Source organism: Dermacentor andersoni, chromosome 9 (assembly GCF_023375885.2).
Source record: "Dermacentor andersoni chromosome 9, qqDerAnde1_hic_scaffold, whole genome shotgun sequence".
In the NCBI taxonomy this organism is placed as follows: domain Eukaryota; kingdom Metazoa; phylum Arthropoda; class Arachnida; order Ixodida; family Ixodidae; genus Dermacentor; species Dermacentor andersoni.
Window position 1 is genome coordinate 60,510,029 of NC_092822.1, and position 24,470 is coordinate 60,534,498.

General features: G+C 43.5%; 2 protein-coding genes across 3 annotated transcripts in view; one reads left to right on the top strand and one right to left on the bottom strand.

Annotated features, from left to right (window-relative positions):
- The window catches only part of ari-2 (E3 ubiquitin-protein ligase ari-2), a 39,541-nt gene extending 36,000 nt beyond the window's left edge, over positions 1-3,541 (bottom strand). The window contains exons 1-2 of one of the 2 annotated variants that reach the window (XM_055069118.1): positions 3,382-3,541; positions 2,335-2,355 (exon numbers count right to left, since the gene is read on the bottom strand). In XM_055069118.1, the coding sequence (XP_054925093.1) occupies positions 2,335-2,346 (12 nt within the window). In that variant the 5' untranslated portion in view covers positions 2,347-2,355; positions 3,382-3,541. The remainder of the gene's footprint in view (positions 1-2,334; positions 2,356-3,381) is intronic. The other variant, XM_050175953.3, reaches the window with a different exon arrangement.
- Positions 3,542-3,761: 220 nt separating this feature from the next.
- Positions 3,762-22,896, top strand: LOC126528093 (uncharacterized). Its single transcript, XM_050175955.3, has 4 exons — positions 3,762-3,918; positions 4,358-4,505; positions 6,268-6,548; positions 12,073-22,896. Exons 1-4 carry the CDS (start codon positions 3,904-3,906, stop codon positions 12,358-12,360), a joined length of 732 nt encoding a protein of 243 aa, XP_050031912.1. The 5' UTR covers positions 3,762-3,903; the 3' UTR covers positions 12,361-22,896.
- The last annotated feature ends 1,574 nt before the right edge of the window (positions 22,897-24,470 follow it).

The window sequence follows — 24,470 nt, forward strand, 5'->3', positions numbered from 1 at the left end:
TTTTGCTTTAACATGTCGTCACATTGCCGCGCAACATGCAACTGACGAGACTATCTGTCATGCGCCCTTTCATAAAGATGACAGATAGTAAACAGTAGTCAGATTTTTCACCTTTTCTCATTGCTTGAAAGCAGTGTTCTATTTTAAACTTTCCCATTTGCATTTGTCCATAAGAGTACAAGACTTGCTAAAGCTGTAGGCTGACATTTCGACATGTATTTGCTGTAGGCGGAGAACATGGTTATTGTGCTTTTTAAAAAGACTGTTGTTCCTCCAAACTTTTTCATTTGTACCAGGCAAAAGCACAGAGAGTGCAAATGTGTTACATTTAATCAAACAATAAATATGGGGACTGCACTAACTAATAACTGCAAATACAGCTAGTGACGGCAGCTGAACTGGAGACTATTAGGAAAACACCACGTGTCAAGACACGTCATTAGTGTTAGGAGTTTGAATACCAAACCGTAGCCAGTTGTAAGAAATGATCTATTTCTAGCTTGTCGCAGCACTGTCAAAGTCTATAGTGCTCAATGTGACTGGCTTTGTAGAGTCTGCATGTACTGACCTTAGAACCATAAGAGGAGCACTAACATAATATTTTTTACTTTCTTTTGGGCGGTAAATGAAGGTCGTAACTTTCCAAATTCTAGAACAAAAAGTACAAACAGTTACAAGTACCACAGTGCTCTAAATATTTTACTATGACACTTTCTCCTACAAGCCAGCTTCAGTGTTGGTACCCAGGTCATGCGTCATAATACGCTGTCATGATATATGTCATAATATGCTGGCTCACTTCATTCCTGCAATTGCTGCAGCCGCGTTACTTTTTGAGTGCAGCCAGAACAGGCGCAATACTGTTGTTCATTCTTTAAAAGCAACATCATCATACTTAGCTTTATTGTTACAAGACGTTAGCAAATTTAGCTCTGTGTCACAATAATGTTGATGGTGTCAATTCCGCGATTTCGGGACCAACTTTACAATCAAACTAAAATGCCTTTCAACTGTTTCCCAATCTTCAAACATGCTAACCGTTATCCTTTTACATGCAAGAAGCCTGCGATAGACTTTCTACAACTTCAAAAGTATGTCTAGTGCTCCCTTAAGCTCTTGCTTAGTTGTCAGCAGATCTCCCATGGCAATTGTTACTTCAGACAGACTGGGAAGCGTCTTAATGACAGGCTGAGGAAGCAGCCTGCGCAAGTTCAAAAATTAGAGTAAAAGACCTAGTCACCTTGCAGGCCATTGCAAAAGGCGCCCATGCACGCTGAAGTTTGAAAGCACACATCTGCTGGGTAGATATAAGGCTGAAAAGTAGGTTGCTATACGAGGCCTTTTACAAACAAGAAGCCAATAAGTGCACTAGCAAACATGCTGTCCGGATGTTGAGTACACAAGTTGGTTACTCGAACAACAGGATGTATGGCACATGCGTGTGATGGCCAATTTGGATGATGTGACATGCACTTCCGAATGCCGGAGTGTGTGTGTCTTTCATGCATGTCATCACTGGTGCAACAAAGGCACTTGATGGTCTAGAGCCCATCCTGTGCATTTCGTGTTTATGTTTTCAACTTCCTTGTGCTGTAACCACGTTTCCTGGTGTCAGCAGTTTTGAGCAGAGTAGTCTGCTATTGTTTACTGAATGCAGCTGATTCGTTGTCCCCCGGCACAGGCAGTGGAAATAAGAGATCGGAACACAGAACTCGCAACTCGTAAATCCAATTCACTCGCATTCTTCTATCTAAATGTTCCAAGGTCTGTGCACTACACTTCGTATGTTTAGCTAGAAAAAAAGCACAGGAATTCAACTCCAGCCAATGCTTAGGTTCATTGTAAACAAAATTTTGCGACATACGCAGTTGCGGTGATAGCGCGCCATAGTTCACTACTTTGTGCAACACTAGGTTTTGACGTGTACTAAATACTAAAACACGGAAGAGTGTGGGACTCACATATTTGACTGACACATAATGATGCACTGATTTTAATTTGCATCAGTGACGGAACCATTTGCTTCAACCATCAAAAACGGTGCATCTGCCAGTTGTTTCTTACTGCTACTGCATATAACTGCAGCAGAATTAAACTATCATGAAATTACCTGCCTTGAACATGGCTTGACATGGCCACGTGATTACTGCTGTCGGTTATGGTGAGGTTGAGCTTCTTTCAGCAGAAGTGTGACATGATCAATGGTTAACATTATATGTGGCGCTGAAATAGCATAAAACACTATTCTTCTGTATTGCGTCTTGCATTTATGTTGGCGGTGCCCACAAGGCCCCTACACAAAAAAATACCAGTCGACGTAACTGAGTTGCTTACGCGAGCGGTCATCCCGGCAACCTGCACAAATGGGTAAAAAAGAAAAAAAGCGCAGAAAGCAAATATGTGAGAACATGTCGTCAAAACAGTTTGCCGAAACTTCCCAGAACCTACAGCGCCAACTGTTTAAGGACAAGAGTCGTTTTTCTCAAAACGTGCATTGCATTCTGCGTTGAGAAGGCGCTTACATTTACTGAATGCACAAACACACCCGGTCCTTCGATATTGGGTGGAGCAACTGAACGGCGAGCCTGATCAAACATGCACGCGACACCGTGGCAATTTCCACATCACGGCACGAAGCTTAAAACGAGTTTTCGGGGGAATCAGAATAAAAATAACCCCAAAGGACGCGAATAAACTTGAGGCGGTGCCAGCGCGAGCTTTCTTGGTGCTTTGCCACTTCGACGATGACGGGGTCTAGGGAGAGATCGGAACTTGCGCAAGATGCCTAGGTGTTTTGCGCGCGTCGGAGTTAACAATGACTGGCTGCAGTGACACTGAATTGGAGATTGGAACAGCTAAATGTCCGAGTGACAATTCAAGCCGAGTTTGTAAAAAAAAAGAAAAAGAGCGTGGATGTATTCACGTCGGCCGTGCTAGACAATTGTCAAAGTGTATTTGTACGCTCTCACTCGTACATGGCTTATCGAGAGAAAGCCTTACAATGAAAAATCGCGGTGTGTCTATATATAAACGACAAGTGTAAGCAAGTCTTTGTCAGATAAGCACGGATGCGGAGAGTTTTGGACAACATCCAACACAAACATCTGTCAGAGTACGCAGTTCGGTTGCGCGCGTTCAGCACTTTCCCGGACTGCACCAGATATTTTTTCCACGCTGTCGGTAATTAACCACCTTGTCGTTATTACGTGATCGCGCTGCTGCGAACGCGCTAGCTAGCGTACTAGCAGCGAATTATTGAATGAAAACGAGTGTGTATGCACGACTCGCACACGCACATCGGTGACTCGCACTAGTGCTGTCGCCCGCTTGCAACCTAGCACACCGTGAAAGAAATGGCGCAGGGACGGAGACAGCTCTTACCTTGTAACCCGACGTGCCACGGTCCGTATTTACGATAACAAAGCTTCGTACGGTGGCAAAAGTAACATCCTCCCGTAGTTAGGCTTACATTTCGCTAACAAACACAACAAACTGAAGCCAGCGCCCCTTGACGCAGCCGGTATGAAGCGACCATGGAAGCGACTGTATCGTTATGGTAACATCGTAAACGCACTAGATTTTGTTAGATTATTAATCTGTTGCTATTAGCTGAAGCGCAATTCTAACCTTTAATTTTCAAAGTAATGCTATAATAATAAAAGACACCATGTTTTGGTTTAGTCGTAAGCGCGAACGAGTTCTGTAGAAAGGCGGTGCTGCTCTGAAACCGCTCATCCGAATCGCTAGCGCAGCGTTTTCAGGTTGGTTTCTTTTTTGGTTTTCAGTGGGCATTGGCCGCCGTTGAGCGGTCGACAAAATGCCGTCGGAACTGCCCTTCATACGTCGTTGCTGACTTTAGTAGTCCATTTTAAGTTCCTTTAATCCATACATCACACGTACAAAATGGAGCACAAGCCGGTGAGTTACTACAAATGATTGTTTTTGTCTTTGGATCGCCATAGTCCTCATGGTAGGAAAGGGTTTGACGGCCTTTTAATGACATTCGTTGTCATTTTTGATCCATCTCGCACTGTGTGTTTATAATTCAGCGTGAAAACTGATGTACACTTGGCTACTTCTGCTTTTCACTCCCGGGATTCGTAGCCCGGCTTTCATTGATGCCGCAAGTTCCCACGATCGCACGACGCTGCTGTTTGATGCTGCGCGTTTCATAAGTGAATCAACTTCAACGCAAGCTGAATAGTAACGAATATCTCGATAAAGCGTAGGTATGGATCCCATTTTGTTTTGGTTTGGGTTGTGGATGGCTCTCAATACGGTATAACCGTTCTACGCGCCTGAAATGTGCGACGATGGAAGCGACACTGCAGTCTGACGGAAATTTTTTTCTTTGCAGTTTCTGTGGAGTAACGACCGGCAGAAAATACTCATTGACTTTTTCAAGGAGAACGAATTTCTGTACAACCCTATTCATCCAGACTACAAGAAGAGGAGACTTCGAGACAAGAAGATTCTCGAACTGTGCAATACACTCGGGTGTTCAAGTGAGTAAACGCTGCATGGGGATGGGGTCTTCTTTGTGGCGCGTTCCTTTATATCAGTCGCAACATTAGCAGTTTGCAGGTAATAATGACATACAATAACAGGGCCGACCCCCGTCGATTGGTAACTGCGATCCATTATTGACGAAAATGTAATCCTTCCACATTTTTTTTTTTTTGTCTCAAGGGTGCACACCTCATAGAAGAACAAAAAAATAAAATAAAGGCATGTGCTCTGTGTACTTTAATTTTAAACTGTGTGTTTGATTCCTAACATCGTGCCCTCATCTGAACAAATAGTTCCAAGAACATTCACTACTAGTACCAATACAGAGGAACAAGTGCAGAACTAGAACATGCTCCATGTGTATGGTGCAAGCTCAAGTACACAGATTTTCAGATTTTTCAAAAAACATTTTATTTCTGTGTTTGGTGGACCCATAGTTGGAAACTGACGAGTCCATGGTGGTGTCCCGTATGCTTTTTGTTTGTACTGCAGTACTCAATTTCAGGGTTCATGACTAAGCATTTATGAAGTTAATCTTTTTTCCTAAAATCTGGGGTCCTTACACTTTTGTTCACAGCTGTATATATTGAATCGTTTCAAGCAGGAGTGTTTACTCACATCATAGTGCACAATTGCAGGGGAATCCACAATCCAGCAGAGTCCTGCACAGGTCATTATTTTATCGTGTTGCAACGAAAACTAAAACTCCACTCACTGATACCACTGGGGTTTGAATTCAAGGTCACTATACTCAGGTGCAGCTGAAAACTGTATGTGCTGACCAAAGGGCCATCAACCAGTTTGCACTCATGCTTGACCCTTACTGTCACAAACAGTTATGTGTCATGCATGCTCGATAAAAAGCAGCGTGCACATGTGCATGTATTTTGGTGGCAATAGCAAATATCCTGTGCACGCAGGCATAGCTACTGCTGTCAGCAGCCTCTGTACAAGGTTGTAGATTTGATTCCCACCTGCATTCCATTGGTGGATAGAATGCTTGTGTGTTGGTGAAAAAGTGCTTAAATAGATCTAGGTGTCCGATAAAGAACCTCAGCTGGCGAAAATTCATTCGAAGCCCTCCATCTCATAGCGTCAGTGTTGCTTTAAGTAAATATGTGGTTTAACATCTTGAAGCTGCAATGCAGGTTATGTGGGATGCTGCAGTAGAGGGCTCCAGAGTATTTTGACCTCCTGGAGTTGTCTAATGTAAACCCAAAGCGCAGCACATGGGCATTCTTGGATTCTGCCCTTTATCAGAATGTGTTGGCGGCAGCCAGGATTTGAATTCCCAATTTCGTGCTTAGCAATGCAACAACTTAGCCACTGAGCTATCATGCACTCTAAGAAAGAATGGCAGCCATTGGGACTTATACCTGAACAATAATCGTCATTTATCTTGCATGCCATTTTCTCCCGACACTTACACCCGACATGTGCACCCGACATTTACAGGTCATGAATGGAACATGCATTATCAGCGTGACATGGCATTCTTGACGGCAAAGCAGTGAGCCTAGAGTTTTCGAGAAAGGAAACGCAAGCAAGACAGATGGTTATTGTTTGGAGACAAGACACGCCTAAACAGTTGTAAATTCTTTTAGAGTGTGGCACGTCCTTAGAATGTTAAACCATGAGGGTGAATAGATCAATCCTCTTAAAAACACAGGACTAACTTGTGAATTCTAATGTGTGAGATACAGAAGCAAAGCTTACATTTTCGGTTTCCTTTTGCTTCATTCTGTCTCTCAAATGCAGTGCTGGAATGCAAGAACAAGTTCCACAACTTGCGCACGTACTTCTTCCGCGAGTACAACAAGGTTCTCAAGCACAACGGGACATGCAACGGAAATGGAGAGGAAACTTACACCTCCAAGTGGGACTTCTACGAAGACATGAAGTTTCTTAATGTGTGCTACCTTCCTCGAACTATGGAGATAGCGGCCGCAAATGAGAACAACCATGAGCCCCCGGCAGATCCATCTGGCGCAGAAAACAACTGGGAAGTCAACAGCATTCTGGAGCCAGACTGCCTTATAGTAAGCCCCCCCCACCCACTGACTTATTTAATTGAATTTTTTTTACGCACCTTTGGTGGTGCGGCGATGGTGACTTTCTGCTGCTCAGCACTGTGGTATCAGTTTCATTACAGGGCTGTGGCAGCTACATTGGAATGTGGTACTGAACATCTGTGCGGCAATTTCAGCACATGTTAAAAGGGCCCCGCTAGCAGTCTCGTGACGATACTTACTGCCAAGCGTTGCATCACAATGCGTTCCTTGTATAGTCCCAAGGTGAATGCACAAAAAAAGAAAGGAATTATGGAAATTTACGTGGGCATACCAAAATTATTGAACTTACGCATTCAAAATGAAAGCAGAACAAAAGAAGTAGGCGTAACCTTTCACCTTCCACTCACTCAGAGCAGGGACTTGTGCTGCTTTCAATCAAAATGCAGCTTGCATTTAGCGGTAGCGGAAGCTGCCTTTCCATTTTGGCCTTCCTACGACAACCCTGCCCAACCATGCCCAGTTGAACACGGCCAGTACCCCAAGTTGTCTGTTTGAGCATACAGCCATTGATTTACACCCTGTTGCCCAAGTTGTAAAGTCAAACCCACTTGCAGCAATATTGAAGTGGCAAGAAAATTACATTGCCATAACGAATCATTGTTATAACCAGGTTGAAGAAACAAGAAAAACAGAGCGGACCGGCATCAAACATTTTAATCAGAAGTACAGTTGAACGCACTTATAACTGTGTGAATGTTTGTGTGTGCTCTATAGCAAAATAAACAAACTTGCTGCAGTGTTCCCATAAATCTGGCTGCTGGGCATTCATGCCGAAAGGAAAAAGAATGTGAAATTTAGAAGAAAAAGAAACACGAGCCGTTGCCCCTGCGTTGTGTGTCACACTTCAACGTGTTGTCACTGGCTTTGCTCAACAATAAGAGCAGAGCCACGATGCCACCCACATAGGTGGTGAAACGCCTATGTTTTTGTTATATTTTATTGTTGAGTAAAGCCAGTGATAACAACACGCTGAAGTATGAGTTCCCCTGGCTTTCGGAACATTTTTTCATTGTGTGTCATGTGAGCCTCCTCACTGCTTTCTCCCTCTCACCCATTGGACTCCTGTTTTGAAGGTGTGGAAGGGAGATGCAAGCGAGATTGGTGATGCGGCAAAGGCATGTTGGGCAGTATGCGTCCCACACAATATTGGTGCGACGCAGGCGGGTGCGGTGGCTCGAATTTTTTTTTGCTTTCCAAAATTTTGCATTCTTTTTCCTCTCAACGCAAGCAACCAGTAGTCGGACTTAATTGTTATAACCAATCACAGGGCAAGGGAACATTATACTAATCGGTTTATCTTACCATAGAACATACACAAAAGTTGATGGTGCCGCGGCTGCTCATTGTTATATGTGATAAATTATTAATACCGGTATTGTTATAAGTGCTTGCCTGCCAACCTGTATGATCTTATTGTAAAATGCCCAATCTTTTAAAGCTTTATATGGTTGTCTTGATGATACCAATAACCTTACAATGCTCTTGCTTTCACTCCATTAAAAAAAAGAAAGACCTCTGAAATAATACAATGTTCGGCTCCTACTAATGCTAGCGCATCTTTTGTTTTAGTGCAAGCGACCAAGGCGCTCGTTCGCCTCTAGACTACGTATCGGCAAAAACGGTGCTCCCCCTGGGTTCTATGCGTAACACCATGTGTGCGTTTTGATAGTTTCATACTGTGCTTCTTCATCCGTGAGATGCGTCACACACAGTGGTGCTTGCAGAACTTTACGCAATGTGTGAAAAGAGGCGCTTTCAAGTGTTTATTCGAAGTTATGCTACAGATTTCCCCTGCGTTCGGAAGTCACACAAAGGAAAGAAGTATGTGTTTTGCAGCATGTGCCGTTGTGACATTAATGTTTCGCATGCTTGTCTGCGGGATATCTTGGTTCACCCGAGTACCCTGAACACGAGGCAACACAAGGACAGAGCGGAAATTGTTGAGAGCAATGAAAAGCTGGGTGGCTATTTTTTTCTTCTTCTTTCTGAGACAAATCATGCTGCAAATAAGGCTGAGCGCCTCTTCACAACGTTCCTTATAGCACATAACATACTTTTCGCTGCGGCCAACCATGCCGGTATTCTGTTCCAGAAAATGTTCCCCAGTTCAAAAGAAGCATGGAACTACGTGTGTGCCCATATGTAGGACTGCTGAAGTTGTGATGGTGATGGCAATGACCGACGAAATCACAGGCGATGTTGTGTTGTCTGATGTTTCCTTTTCGAAATGTTTTCTGTGTACTAATGATGCTGACAACGATGTCAAAGTCTACCCAATTGTTTTGACGTCTACCAACAGGATTGTTCATGTCTGCAATGCCTACCACATCTGCATTGTGTGCTTAAAATAGTTGTTTTCAGTTGAGACAGTCTTGAATGCAGTTGATCCTCGCAATAACGAAATAAGAGGGAAGGGGGACGCGAAAAAAATGCGCTTTCACGAGAATTTCTTTGTCGCGAAATGAGACAGCACAGATAGGTAATGCATCGCAGAACAAAACGTTACTGTCAAAATTCCATTAGCCTACTTTGGCAAGCTTTGTTCGACGATATAGAACCGCATTGCGAAAGTACAAAGCGCGCTGCACGTGTCGATCAGAAATGGCAGCACTGCCGTGGAGCAGTATTCTTGGTCAATCGCTTTCGGAGATGCGATCACCTTTGCGAGATTTTGCGTAACTCTGCGCTGGACGCAGAGCAACAGCGCTCCACGCAAGCAGCAGCATTTGTTCAGTGCACGCTGTCGCCTGTAGACGCTGCTGCGTCCGGTGACGAATGCGAAAGGGATCGTACCTAGTATACTCGAAGGCGATCGATCGAGATTACGGCCCCTTCGCGCACCGAATCCACACGTGATGCCTGTCGGGTGGCACCAAAAGCAGTAGTTAATCCATTGCTTAATCACGGCCCGATGCATGGCAGCCAATTTATGATAACTCAAAGGGAAGCTCATTACTTTTCGAAGTGAGATCAGGATGCCTTAGAACAAGCACTTATAAGGCGAGATACAACAAGGAAGAAGTATGTGCTTGCTGTGGCAAAGCTCGGGAAATGATGGAGCATGTTCTATTGAAATGTGAAGATATCTGCCCAGTGGTTGATTTAGGCACCTCTGGCCTCCTTGAGCCCTTGGAATCAGTGAGGGCAGGAGGAAAGTAGGCATGTCCGCAATAGATATTAGTAAGAGGCAATTTGAAGATTGGTGGAAGAGAAGTACGAAAACGACAAACAGCGGAGGCACACAAAAACACAAAGTTCCCAATAGGGGTTCAGAAAGTTTGGTACAAGAGCTTGGTGGCGCAGCCCACCAACCCATTCCAATGGACGCCCATAGCATCCAGCCATCACCAGCGTCATAAACAGTTCCACGTCAATGGGACGTGGATTTCCTTGTTTTTGCTGCCTTTTGCTCACTGAGGCACACTTTAAGCACTGCACTAAGTGCGTAAAAACTGCTCTCACGTGCCTGTAGCAACATGCGTGCTGCTTCAAACGGGCAATCATCAAACAAGATGGTGACCATGACTTGTGTCCGGTGCATGCAATCACTCCCAATGCTTGGTTGTTTTTTGTAAACAAGAATGGCTGTGCCGACGTAAGTGTAATGGGGTGGTATTTTACGCAATTTTAGTGCAAAGCAATCGCATTTGAGTTTGGAGCCTGCTAGCCTTGCGAGAGCAGGTAATATGCGGGGTTACATTCCGGCAAATTTCGTTGATGCGGGATTGTAGTACAGCGACATTTCGTTGCCGAGAGGTATGAAATGCACCGAATCCTATGGGCGTTTGCGGGGGATGCGAAAATGTTTCATTGTGGCGAGAATTTCATTGTTATGGTGTTTTGTAATCGCGGGTTTCGGCTGTAAAAATATTTTATCCAATGAATTGAGCTTTGGCATTTTTCATGCAAGTTTACTATTATTTAGCTGTAGTCCTATTATACGCAACTTTTTCAGTATTGGCAGGCATGCAAGTCAGTTCAATTGTATACTCGGCTTTTGTGTCCACGTGATCACTGTGTACACAGTCAAAACCACTTATAACAATATTCAAGTGGCAAGAAAATTCTATTCTTGTAACCAGTAATTGTTATAACCAGGTTGCAGAAAAATACGGTATATATAGACGGGACAGACACGAAACCATTTTAGTTGAACAGAAAGAAGTGCAGTCGAACCCACTTAATAACATTACCGGTTTCAACAATAAGCAGATACAACATTGAGCAGCCGCGGTACTTTGAACTTCAGTGTGTGTGTGCTATGGTAAAATAAGCTGCTTACTGTAATGTTCCACTGCCATGTTATTGGTTATGATAATTAAAGCTGGCTATTGGGTGTATGCACCAAAAGGAGAAAGAGTGCGAAATCCTGGAAAATAAATTTAAGTATGCACGAGCCATCCCCGCCGCTTGTGTGCCGAGCATGCCATCTCCTTTCCACCCTTCCCAAAGACAATTCAGTGGGCAGCAGCGCTGTCTGCCGATGACATAAATGCTGTCAAACCTGCAGTGAAAATTCACTGTTGTTCCACTTGTTTTTTAACAAAGCCCCATTTACTGCTTTGAAGCACAAAAGTTACTGGAATGCCAGTATGTATTATCGCTCACTTTGGGAACGCACATCTCGAAACTGGTGTCAGCCTCAGAATTCGTTCCAAGTGCGTAAGCCTCACAATCTCACTGGCTACCATTTCTAATTTGTAATATGTGCCGTAAGGGAATTAGTTGTAAGCATAATTAGTGATATTTTGTTCGTTAGCCAGCTGTGCATTTCGATTTCTTGTGCAAATAATCTGCAGCTCCTCAAGTAATCCACATTTGTCGCGAGCAACATTTAAAGATTTTGTATTGTCTAAACTGAAATGCCAGGTATAATGTGAGATTATGCTTTATACACTTGAGTAAGTGTCACACCCATATAAGAGCCTTCAACTTGCCAGGCTAAAATTCAGAAAGAAAAGTTTTAAAAAAATCTTAGTACTGCTGCAGCTTGTTTGCACTTATATTCTGTGTGCATGGCATGTGGTGGTCCTCAAACATTGCTGTGAAAAAAAACCTTAAAGGTCAGACATACCCAACACATCATTGAGGACGACTCTGTCCACGTGTGCTGCCAAACCAGACCTGAGCACCGGCGACACGGACAGTTGCGAGGACTTAAGACAGGGACAGTGCGTGATGTGCACGAATAAAAAAATATAAACAACAGTGTACGCTCTTCTGGTGCAAACAGATCATGTCAGTTATGCGAGGCAGGAAAAATGTGGCCAAGATGGCCTGTCTTCATGCAAGGGCAGCACCTTGTCAAAATTACAGAAAAAAAGTGTGCCTCTCACACAAGTGTATCCGGTAGGCACCCTACTGCATGCGTTCGAATAACACTTGGCTGGCATGTTCGTGTCAGCATTGTCCGAAAATCGGGAATATTTTTCCCCATTTTCAAGGCATGTTTCGCTGCCCCTTTAATAGCATTGAAAATGCAACTCTCCAGGATGAGTCCACCGAGGTGCTGGAGGCCGAGCAGGACAGCTCCAGCGTCTCGGAGCACCGTGCCCAGACGCCCCCGCACAAGCGGAGAAAACAGCAGGAGGAGCAGTCCGCGACGTCGGCGACGCCTACCCGGAACAGTGCGCTGCTCGATGAGGAGCACTACTTCGGCATGTATGTCGCGGCCGCGCTCCGCACGTTCGATGCCTTGGCCCGTGACACAGCCAAGGTCAAGATCATGGACCTGATCATGCATTTAAGACACAACGTCGACCCTAATCATAGGAAGTAGTGGCCAACGGGAAACCGCACCTCGCTGTTGTGCACCCATCGTGTTCGCATACAAAGTAACAGAGGCAGCAATAATCGACATGACGTGAGCGAGTGTCTTGTCGCCTGTCATTTAGTTTTCACTCGGTGATGAGTCTCCCGCCAGCACCTTGTTTCTTGAGCACGTTGAAGCATGCGTGAACTTGTTTTAACGCAGCATTGTAGTTGAGATGTATGTAAAGATAAATTAATTGAGGTCATTTGTGTAAGTGAACTGTGTTGGTGGAATGCACGGCCATGATCATAAGAGTCAAACACATCCGCTGAGGTCGCTAAGCAGCTATGGTGTTCTGTGCAACTGATTTTGAGGTCATGGGTTAGATCCCCGCCCGGATGCCAATGGTGAATGAAATGCAAGAATGCTTGTGTGCGTTGCTTTGAGTGCATGGTAAAGAACTGCTAGTGGTCATGATTAAACAACTGTACATCTCTTAACTGTTGTCTTGCTTCGGCATGTTAAGTCACATCGGTCCATCGCGAATTAAATGCCCTCCCTTGTAAGCAAGCATTGAAAAACCTAATGTTTTCAGAAATCTTTCTTTACAATGCATGCTTAAAGGAAAAATCATGGCACAGTGACCAGAATTCTAGTCAGCTTGTTCCACAGTGAAACAAGCTGGAACAAGTCAGCTTGTGCATTTTGTTCCAACTGCTATTTTTTATGGAAGAAGATGATTTGCATGCCGTGTTGGATTGAGGTCTGATGTATGTTTTCTAATGTCACACAGCTCTTCCGACTTTGCATGTTTTTGATGAGGGCAAAGAAGAGATGGTGAGAGCTTAATGCTCCATTTGCCAGCACTGTGTATTGTACAGAGTAGTCACAGCTAAGCCAGAGGTCCTTTGCCATATACAGACCATCAATTTGTTAAGTTGTCAAGTGGAACAGTGTGGGTACTTGGCCAGCGATTCCTGCAGCATAATCTCATAATAGTAACCCGTAGTTATCAGCAAAGTTTGCAGGTTGGTGCACTGTGCAATCGTGTTAACGGGATTAGCCACATCAGGACTCTCAGAATGCCACATTTTTGCTGGCGGTGTGGAAAATGTAATTATAAGTGACTGCACATTTTATTATCATAACTTTTTTTTTCATTGTACCAATTACTACTATATAAGTGGGGCAAAGAGTGCTAGTTGCACGAGTCATCACCTACAATGTGGAACCTCCTGCCTCTCAGTGCTCGAAGAATTGTGGTAACTATGGTCACTGCAGGCATCACTGGCCAACTATCTGTCCAGTCATTCCTTACATCCTAGAGCACTGTACTTTTGTTGTACTTCAAGTTTTACTGAGCTTCAACTTTTCACTACGTTCATACCTAAAGGTCAATATTGGTGCCAATGTTATTTTCTAGAAACAGGCTTGTTGATTAAATCTTGGCACATTGATGCTGTTCATTTGAAGGTAACTTAGTGCTGGAGAGGCACAAGTGCATGAATGGATCCATGCATGAAGGGTTTATTTCTTACTTTCGAAAAGTACAAAGTAAGCACACTTTCTGCATGTACCAGGCATGTTGAGGTGCCTGCTTTCTAACAAACATGCCTTCAGAGTCACAAGTGTTAAACTTATTTTCTATATCAGGGAACTTCATGGAAAAATCTCGAGCTTCGCCAATCTGTTTATTTGGTTAACTGTCTCCACTGTTGATCAAACAGATGCCCAGCCAGTCGAAAGATTCTTGAGCAATTAGTACCACCTACAATGCAGCATATACTAAGAAGGACTGGAACTGTTTGCTTTTGAGAAAAGGCTAACGATGGATAAGATTATGTTTCAGCCTTTTACAAGTTGTTTAGCAAAGTGCTCATTTTCGAATGCAAGAGAAATCTGCCATTACGAATTATTCAACGAAAGCGCTGTTCTATAGAAATTCTGAGAACACAGTTTTCACTAACCTATTGGAAGGAGAAGGCATGTGAAGAAAAAATGCCTATCACGGCAAAGCTTCTGACACTGCAGGGTTTGCAGGCTTAGATTCACATATGATGTAGGTAGAGGAAAAGGAAATTTGGGTTGCACATAAGTAAATAAAAAAGCACTGAAGACACAAAGTACGGTGGATTTATGTGTAAGGATAAACAGTCATTCATTAAACTAAAAGGCATAGTTACAGCTACCACACAACCACAATGAATCGGTTTCTGTATACAAATGCAAAGTAAATTAATGAAGGTGAGAACTTATAATACTTAAAAGCCTATGAATGAAGTTTGTATGAATCCATCGGTAAAAACAGTACGAAATGAACGCGGGCAAGGAAAGAACACAGGCCAAGCGCTTGTCGTGTGTGCCTCCCCTGTCCGTGTTTATTTTGTGTTGTCTTTACCGATGTACCGCAGCAGGTTGCTACACGAAAGTGGAATATTTAAAAGAGCGAAAGAGGTAAATCTTAGTCACATCATCAAAGCCGATTGCATCCATACTGAAACGTACCTGTATGCTCTCCACTGATTCTGTTTCTCATGTATCATTCTTATGGGATTATTGAAGATTTTGTAACAATTCAGCTTCAGTGTTGTGAGAAGAGTATGGTAGACATACAGAATTATTGCACTGTGTAAGGGCCTTTTCGTTATTGATGACCGAGTGTGATCAAGTTCTGGGAAACCGACGGCTTCACAGGCAGAACAGGTAAATTTCTTAACTTCTTTAAGATGATAACAAGATGAATACAAAGGCAGCAATGTAAAACTACCAGTGGGAGAGCCTAAAGTCTTCCAGATGTGGCAGACTGTATTAAAGGGACCCTGAAATGATTTGGACGATTTTCTACAAACATAATGAGTTGTTAGAGTAGGTCCTTCTGATCATTAATTCACGCATCCAAGTGCTTCGCATAAAGTGTGTAATTTATTATAAGGTTTTAAAGATGCACATCCTTGCCAATTGCAGCACACTGTGCGGCGGAATTTTAAGCCGTCCCTACCCATATGACGGAAGTCACCCATATGACATCACTAGGACGAGCTATCCGATTGGCTGATCAGGGCACGTGATCGTTAACTTTTCCAACTTTCTGGCAAACAAATGATTTTCGTGATAGTTGAAATGTTAGTTAATTTGTTTTTATAAAAAGAAAGTAACATAAAGGGGATGCACAACAACAATTTTTTCAGTACACTTAAGCACTTCCGGCATACAGCAAGTGTCGTCTGCTTGTGTTACAACGTGCTCCGTCTTTGACGAGAGCTCCGCCGTCAGTGTCGGTCTGTCTTTTCACGAGCGCTATGATTTGACTTTGTTGCATTGTGGACTGCAAAGGTAGCGACTGGCAATACGTCAAGCTGCGACATCATGTCCCTCTGCAAGCCAGTAGACGAGCGGACTGGCTGCAGCGCATCGGTCTGCTGCTATTCAATCGGTGCCAGCATTTGTGCGATCGTGGCCATCATTTTACACCGGAAGATTACTAACGCAATAGCGTTTCGCGAGTCCGGTATTAGGGTAAATACAAGCGCAAAGGGGACAGGGCCTGGCCGTGTCCCCTTGCATGTCGTTTCATGGGATGAACAGAAGCGCAAATGTGAATGGTCTGCACGGTGCAGCCACCTGGTGGCATAGAGCTCAACCAGACACAGTAGCAGAAACAAAATGCATTCTTTGCTGCTGGTGTAAATTTTTCGCAGGCGTGTAATCGTTGACACGTTATTTCTGTAAATGTTTAAAATGTTTTACACGTGGTTAGAGCAATATTAACTCTTCCTTCGGCTGGTTAAGCTCTGCCCCAATGGGTGGCTGGACCATGGAGACCAAGCAGGCAGCTCACGTATGTCTACGCTAAAGTTCCTTCATCAGCTTGAGTTTATGCTTCCACCGTTCCGTCGAAACGTTCCGCTAGTGTGTGGTTGACGAAATACCAGACATGTTCGGCGCTGTGACAGAATGCTCGCAACGCACGCTGCTTCGATAGCTCTCGCTTGCGGTCGACGGCCAAGCGGCTAGCGGAGAGGTTTCGTGTGGGCAGGAGTGGGCTCCAAAACAACCGGAAGTGGACAATGTGACATCGCATTGTGACTCAGAACCAGTGAAGGCGGAGCTTAACCCCGATGGCTCGGTGAACGAGTTGAAGAGGAAAAGCATGGCTAGGGAGGAGGGTAACTTGTAATCGCTTGTAGCTGCATTAATACGTAACGCTTCACTGAAATTGTGGTGCGAATGTTCTACTTAAGCTGTACCCTACGCGTCTACAAAATTTGTCCGAACCGTTTCAGGGGCCCTTTAAGATATTGCTGTGCTTGCCCAGTGCCTACTGGAAATACATTTGGGATGATCATGAACGTGCATTCTGGCACATGCATCAGTTTGATGGTATCGTCAAACCGATTTCAGAGTTAATTTTAAGGGGTATGTGTATGTTTGATGGCAACGGTACTAATGTAAACCATCAGCAGTCAAGCTTTAGCCAGAAATAAGACTGATAAGGCTGAAAGAAGTTTTTATTGAGCAGCTTATCGTAATATGGTGTACATCATAAAACGTGTCTGCATTGGGAGCATGGAGTTACTGCGTTTTGCATTAGACTATGTTACAATTCTTTTGGCTAGAAATTTTGCTTAATTGAACACATCTTGCCCTGTGGCATACATAAGTACCTAGCTAAAAGCGTACATAAAACATGTAAGTTATGCTCAATAGGTTCAACTGTCACAGCAATAGAGTCATGCTAGGAAATTAGTAGTGCGATGCGATCACTGCATATTGGCACTGGTATCTGTGTATGTTATTTCTCATTGTCCACAGTGTGAACTGATGAAGGTGTCGAGAAGTACAGCGTAGTTACTGTATTTTCTGAAATATAACACGCGCCTGCATATTAAGGAGTGCAAGTACGAAGTGGACATACCTGTGAATGGGATTTCATGGCATCACACAGTGAATGCACTGTTGTGTGACGCTACATGCAAAGGCAAAATTTGCTCCTCAATCTGCACTGCAACGGTGTGTGAATGCGCATCCGGCTTTAATAGACAGCAGTGGTAAACAGTGGTCACAATCAACCGTGCCAAGCATGTTTGTTTACGGAGCTTTGCTGGCTGCTGACAATTGTGTCGAGTTACTTTTGTGAAAATATGGGTGTTGTATTGGAAATATTTGGGGATTGTAGGCTCGCAATGGCTGTATATATATAATATTTTTTTTCTTTTTCGCAGGTTGTAATTGCAGGTGTAGGTCATACATAGGGGCAGCTTCTGTGCGAAAAAACATATGGTAAAATTTGTCGAAGGTATGGGGCTTGGAAATGTTCCTTTAGTGTGATATTCTCTCTCTCTCTCTCCCACTTCCCTAATTTTGGTGCAATGAATGTACATGAACTCCAAGCCACCATTCAATTGATCACAAAAGCTGATTTTTGATAAAATGTTTAAGAGTAATTACAGTGATGTACTGGCTTTAGTGCTCACAAGGGGATTGGAAGTCAGCAAACTGATGTTACTTACTTGCAAGCTTGTGGTGTAGTATAATGTGACTCCTAAGGTTCTCACACTTTTGTGGGAAAGCATGTGTAAACATTCATTTAGGTGAGAGCTGTGGTTTTTGTGGTTGTGATGTAAAATATTGTGTTTCTAGCAGTGCATTTGTGCAGCAGTTCTATGCTCCATGTTGCACTTAGCAAGTTACGCTGTTGCTGCTGCGTTACTATTCACAAATACATTGCGACTGCTGCTGTACACTAGTGCACCATTTGGTAAAAGAGGGCAGGAGGCCATATCGCAACTCTATACTTTCTTATTATCGACTCGCCTAGCCTAACCGCCCTCTTTCTTCTTTCTTTCTCTCCGACTTCCACCCAACATTCCATAAAAACATGAGTGTTGTAACTGATGAAAAAGAGAAATTTTTATCGGGAAATATGTTGTTTCCACCAATATACCATACCACTTACATGAACACACTAGCCACGCTCTTAAAAATTGCACAACCTTTAGGGTGCGATTTTGTTGAACAACAATAATCATAATCTGTGCACAATTTCATTCCTTAACACTACAGACCTGGTACGTTCTTGTCAGGAATGCCATGTGTCTAAGGATCCTGTAACATTAACAAAGGAAATGCACACAAGATGGATGGCAAAACTGTATGCCAGCATTACACCTTAAAGGGTGTTATACATTAATGCATTCTTAACTGTGCACCTGGAAAGGTGCACAGCTGTATTGCACTCTTTAAAAATATACACCCTTGTATGAATGCTGTACACCCTAAATGTAAAAAGGTGTATATTTACGGTTGTACACCCTAAACGGTGTCTGTAATGTGCAGTTGTATTTTGTTTTAAGCCGTAAGGGGTGTACAGCATATGAATGTGCATTATTGAGTTGAACCTGAGCGACGGCCTATTGCAATAATTCAGTTTTGCATGAGAATTACAGTTAATCTGGTAACAGTGGTAACCGAGTGGGTTATAGTTGCGACTTGTAGTTATGGACTACACCTTTAGGGATCTGTAACTGAAGGTCAGATCACTTGGGGTTAGTGTGGCTGTGCAACTAGGCACAGCTTGAAGGCCTTGTCACTGGTATTGTTTGCAGCCACTGATGTCAGGTTGTGTCAATCGGAAAGGACCGCATCATCATAGTATTCTGAAGAGACACGTTAAATTGCAAATCGATTCGTGCTTGCAAAAGTGGAGCACAGCTTACAGCGGCAGTCGAAGGTGCCAGGCAGCAGTGTAGCTTTGACCGGGTAGTGCACCAGATATGGTAAGATAAGGAAGTCTGCGCTGTGTCCAGAGTTGTGCATTTTAGAGGAAGTAAACTGCTGACGTGCTCCATAGTTGATGACGAGAAGAAAATGACACTACATTCCCCCGGTGTGGTCTGCCTGCCGTAGCATCATTCACACATTCACTTAGCACACAGCAGGTGTACCTTGCTCAGGTCAGGGTGTCATCAGTCCTCTAGGATCGTGTTGTTTGCATTAGCACTCCCTGGGTTGTATTCTCAATCAGTGACTTTTCGTAACAATTTCTCTTCCGCGTGACGGAAGATGTGGTGCACAACCTCAAACAGTCACGAGCGTACCTCGATGCCACAAAGTTTTGGTTGCCAATCATGCTAGTGCATCAAACGCTGACACGATACAGGAATAATGTTAGTGATGAGTGTTCCTGCTATTACGCTTGTTCTGTAAGGAGACTTAGCTGCGTGAGCCCATTAGCGTACACAGAAACTAATATACTCAGAACTGAGATCATATGATAACGCGATTTTGGTGATTCCCTGGCTGCCGCCCGCATTTATTCCTGGAGAAGACATGCTAAATTCTCTAATATGTTATCTCCACCAAAATTTAGACGACAAGGCATGCTGACTAAAAGTACATTACATATAAAAGTACACTACACTGATGTTCACTAAAAACTAGTTAAAAAGTGAAACTTGCTCTGAAACTGCAGCTTTGCCTCACAATGTCAGAGTAACATTAAATGGAATCATGATAATGAAAGATAAATACACAACAGTATAATATAATTGGACACCCAATATTAACTCTACAACTTTACAAGGGTTGATATATCACCTTGCACTTGGCCATACCGACACATTTATAGCACAACAGAAAAGGAAAGCAAGCATGGACAGGGAGAACACAAAACAAGTGGTAACTTTCAGCATATGTCTTTCTTTTAAACAAGGTGCACATACATATATTGACAATGCCTATACTCTATTACATATACCATGTTCTGTCAAAACAAACATACAACTCATGCAGATGCTATTGACATATAAAATGACATATAAAGTTCCCTTAGGATGGAGGGCTTGCACACTCGGAGCTTGAACTTTGAAATTTTTCTCATCTTATTTGTTGTTAGACTGTCTTCCTGTCTCGGCACGGTAGAACAACTTTGATAAAGTGGCTTGGATCTGCATGCTCTGCCATGTCCTCTGTCGTGTCTTCTAGTGACGTTATTGCAGTTTGCACTTAGCAGGTCATTCACCCCATCCCCACTTGCCCGACATGATGCTTTTCACAGCGAAGACATACCTAGTAAGTCATAACAATTCACAGAAAGCATTATGTGCCATTTGTTGGAACCACACCTTTTGCCAGATATTTCACACACTGTTTGCCAAGTTGCATGGGGTCGGAAGCACTAAGATTAGCATGTCCTGCCTCACCCCCACTCCCTTTCTCAAGCCCCCTCCCAATTAGGCAAGAGATATTGTGCCATTGTTGTACGCCACTTTTTCTTTTCTAAGAGGCCTAAACGCTCCTGAAACGCTTGCTAGCTCGTATGATTTCCCAAGGAATTTTTCAATGTGCACCTGAATGTTCAGGGGGGCAACCTCTGACCAACATCTAAGAAGATTGGCAGTAGAACAACATGTCTCTCGGTGAGAATGTTTCCTAGTCAAACACTGACAGATGTAATTTTTTTTTATTTCTTGGGTTTTATGTGCTAAAGCCACAATATGATTATTAGGTACACCATAGTGCTGGGGCTCCAGAAATGATTAATACCTGGGGATGTTTAACTTGCACCCAATGCGCGGTACATGGGCGCTTTTGCATTTCGCCCTCCATCAAAATGCGGCTGCTGCAGCTGGGATTTCACCCCACGACCCCATGCTTAGCACCACAACGCCATAGCCACTAGGCCCCTGAGGCAGGTCTGACACAAGTACTGTCTGTTCTTGTTTCACTGTAGCATAAATCTGTCTTGTCGACAGTAAATGAGCTGACACGTTTCATTCATTTCTAGCAGGCAAGCAAAAGAAAGCGAGACATATATGAGTGGGACTTGGCATTGTAAATATAAACTGCTAGTATAAGTGTAGCTCAATATTGGGAGTTGAAGGCCAATTGCAACAGAAGTTTTGGCCTTGTAAAAAGCCTAGTTTCAGATAGCGTTGATGTTGAGCAGCGTTCGCGCAATATACGAGTGAATGTGTCACAAAAGGCTCGCAAAAGTAGATGTTTGTGCAGAAAAAAACAAATGCTGTCGTCGCTGCTCGCCGCAAGTGATGCATGACTCAGATTGTGCTGTTCCTCAGCATGAGGTCAGAGATTAGGCGCCACATGTAGTTGTCTGTGGCACGCTTGAACATCTTGGAGGTGACGTTCTGGGACTTTCTCATTGTCTGCTTAGGGGGCTATTTAAAGGCTTCTGCTAAGAAAATTAAGCAATTGCCAGCCGTGCAGTTTTACCAAGTCTGTTTCAGTAGTATATACTACTCATTCTATAATCGATTTAATGTAAGTGAAATTTCGTTGCAGTTGGCCCTTTGAAGGGTTCGTCATACCTTGGACTGTGTTCTTTGTCGATGACATTCAGGAACGGCTTTTTCAGTGCGTGCTGGCTTGCTAAACCAGCAACAACGTGCAACACCAAATGTACTTAGAGGTGACATTAATTCTCATCAGCATTTATTTCGTGTCACATAATTGGCTGAGTACAGAGATAGGATGGGCAGCAGAAAAATTGTGGCATCGATGAATACTCATTGACTCTGAGGGCGTTGCACTGAATGCTACTTCTACAAAAAGGGAATGTAATTCAACATGTGGCCCCCGATTTTACCAGGAGTGCTGTGTCGTCCAAAGCTGAGCACTCCCCAGGAAATACCCGTGTGAAGTCCTCTTTTGGGAGTAGCACTATTTTAGTTTTCGTTTTGTTTTTTAATGAGTTGTGTTGTTGACTTGCTCTTTCTGGTATTTAAAAAAGAAGGAACAATGAGATTTTTCTATTCAAATCATTGTTGTGTTCGGATGCGAGTTCGAAGGCTTCAAATTTAAGACTACAATTCACCTGTTTTTTTTTTTTTTTTTCTGGCGATATTGCCTTTTTTAAAGCATGCACCAAAAGTATGTGTTTCTTGGAACATCGAAGTTGAGGGTGTGCTTTTGCCTATGTATGCCTTAGTTGCCTAAAACTTTCTTCAGTCATGCTCATTATCTTGTGATTAGAACAACTATTTATGAACACAAGTCTGCGCCGTCTCATTTCTCTGAAAATTTATATTCATGGTCTACCTCAGTGTGGTAAGCCCCTTTCTTTATCTAATGTAATGACCCTATGATAATATGGTGCAGCTGTCTAATTTTTCAGGTCACAGGACATGTTGTGCCATGGTGACATGAAAGAAAAAAATTAAAACTGCCTTTTCCTCACGTGTTGTAAGCCCTGCACGTTTCTTATTGTGATATTTTTTCGTGCTACCAATACTCCCAAGAGTTTGCTTTTTGAACTCTTGCTTTTACTTGCAATATTTATTGACATTCCCACATTCATCAGACGCATCTTGACTGGTTGAAGTGTTTTGAAGTCATTCTTCGTGTTTTTTATCTCATGGTGTGTGACTGGAACATGTGTTGCAAATGTCATACATGGGCTGTTCTTTCTTCTTTTTTTTTTGCTGTTGTGTTTCCGTGTTGGTAATGTCTACATGATATTTTTTGTGGTGTGAGCATGTCTGTTCATGTCTCTCATTAGAGGACGTCCTTCATAGGTGAAATAAAGCAGATGTGTCAATTCTTTGAGCCTTTTGTGTTGTGTCTCTTACTGTCAGCACAAGTGATAAAGTGTAACTGCTCTTGCTTTTAGGTAGTGTTTACGCAGCATTGCGATTGGCTCTATTACAGGAAGATAATCTTTTACCTTGTAGCTTAATCTTGCATCTTATACGAACTGAATTAAATGTAAACATGCTTTGGCAGTACATTGAGTTTTACTGAAAGTTTACTTTTGTAGGGCAGCATTTTGCATTCTGCCTTCCGCTGCTGGCATGAGCCTTGTGCACATGCTACTTGAATTACAACAGTATTCACGCTGAGATGCTTTGTGTATGCACTTCTTTGAATGGAATGGCCAATATGCGTCAAGATGATGTTATCTAACATTTCGCTGCGTGCTGACCAACGATTGTGGTCTCATGCCTGCGTCACCACTGGCGATGCTTCTCATCATGCCAGTGGTGTGGGACGCCTGGTAGCTGCCAGCGCATGGTTCCTTCTATCCAGCAGAAATTGTTTTCCATGGTGCGTTGCACCGACATGTCGCATGTGCATCCGCTAATAATTCTGCTGTTTCACCTTTTGGTGAAACAGCAGAATTTCGCCTTTCTCAATGCAAAGAGAAAAAATTCGGCAGAACCCATTTCACGATGACTGTCGACAGTAATGCGTTAGCATTGAATTGATAATAGCCACACAATGCGTAGCCACCATCAGAATGTGTTATGTGTGAGACGTGTACCACAGTGGGACTCTTCTTTTGCGCTTCCCTAAGGACACTTGGAGCCATCTGGATATGTGTCATTCTGTCTGGGCTCATATTCAATGACCCTCTTTGATATTAACCCGGGTCACTGTGTGTGTGCCAATAAGTGTGTGCCGCTCTTCACCGAACGTCCTTGTTGAGAACGTGGGTAACTAAACATGGGCCACTGGGAATGTGCTGCTCTAAAATTACACAAAGGTCCCTTAAATTTCTCCGATGCTAAGCAGAATTGAACCCACGACACAAGCGTTCCAAGGACAGCAACCCGACACATCAGCAGGCTGGGTCACCAGTGGTCTAGGTTCGTGCTGCTTTTCAATTAATGCCTTTCACGCCAACACTTTAGTGAACTGCGCTATGAATGCACGGAATATTTGCTGCTCTTTGATACTCGTGCCAACTTGCTTCACTTAGTATGTGCCACTGAGTTCAGTAATCAATGGTTAAGTAATCATTTTCAATGTTTCTAATCAGGCCACGAACAGACAGACACACAGAAAAAGAACTTTATTGAGGTCCTGAGGGACTGGCCGACAGAGAGCCGTTGGGGTCCCCGGCTTGCCGCCGGCTGCTCCCATGTTGGAATTGGGAGGCCAAGCCTCTCCGCTCTTTCACGGGCCCTCTGGATGGCCGTGGACTGGATGTTAAGTTCAGTACTTCAGATGGCCTCGTCCCAGTCCTGTTCGCTAGTGAGTGTCGTATCCTGTAATGCAGGACACTGCCAGAGCATACGAGCTAGAGTGCTAAACTCCTCCCCACAATCCGGGCACTGTGGATCAGTTTCTGTGTTAATCCTGCTTAGGAAACCTCACGAGCGATATGACCTCGTTTGAAG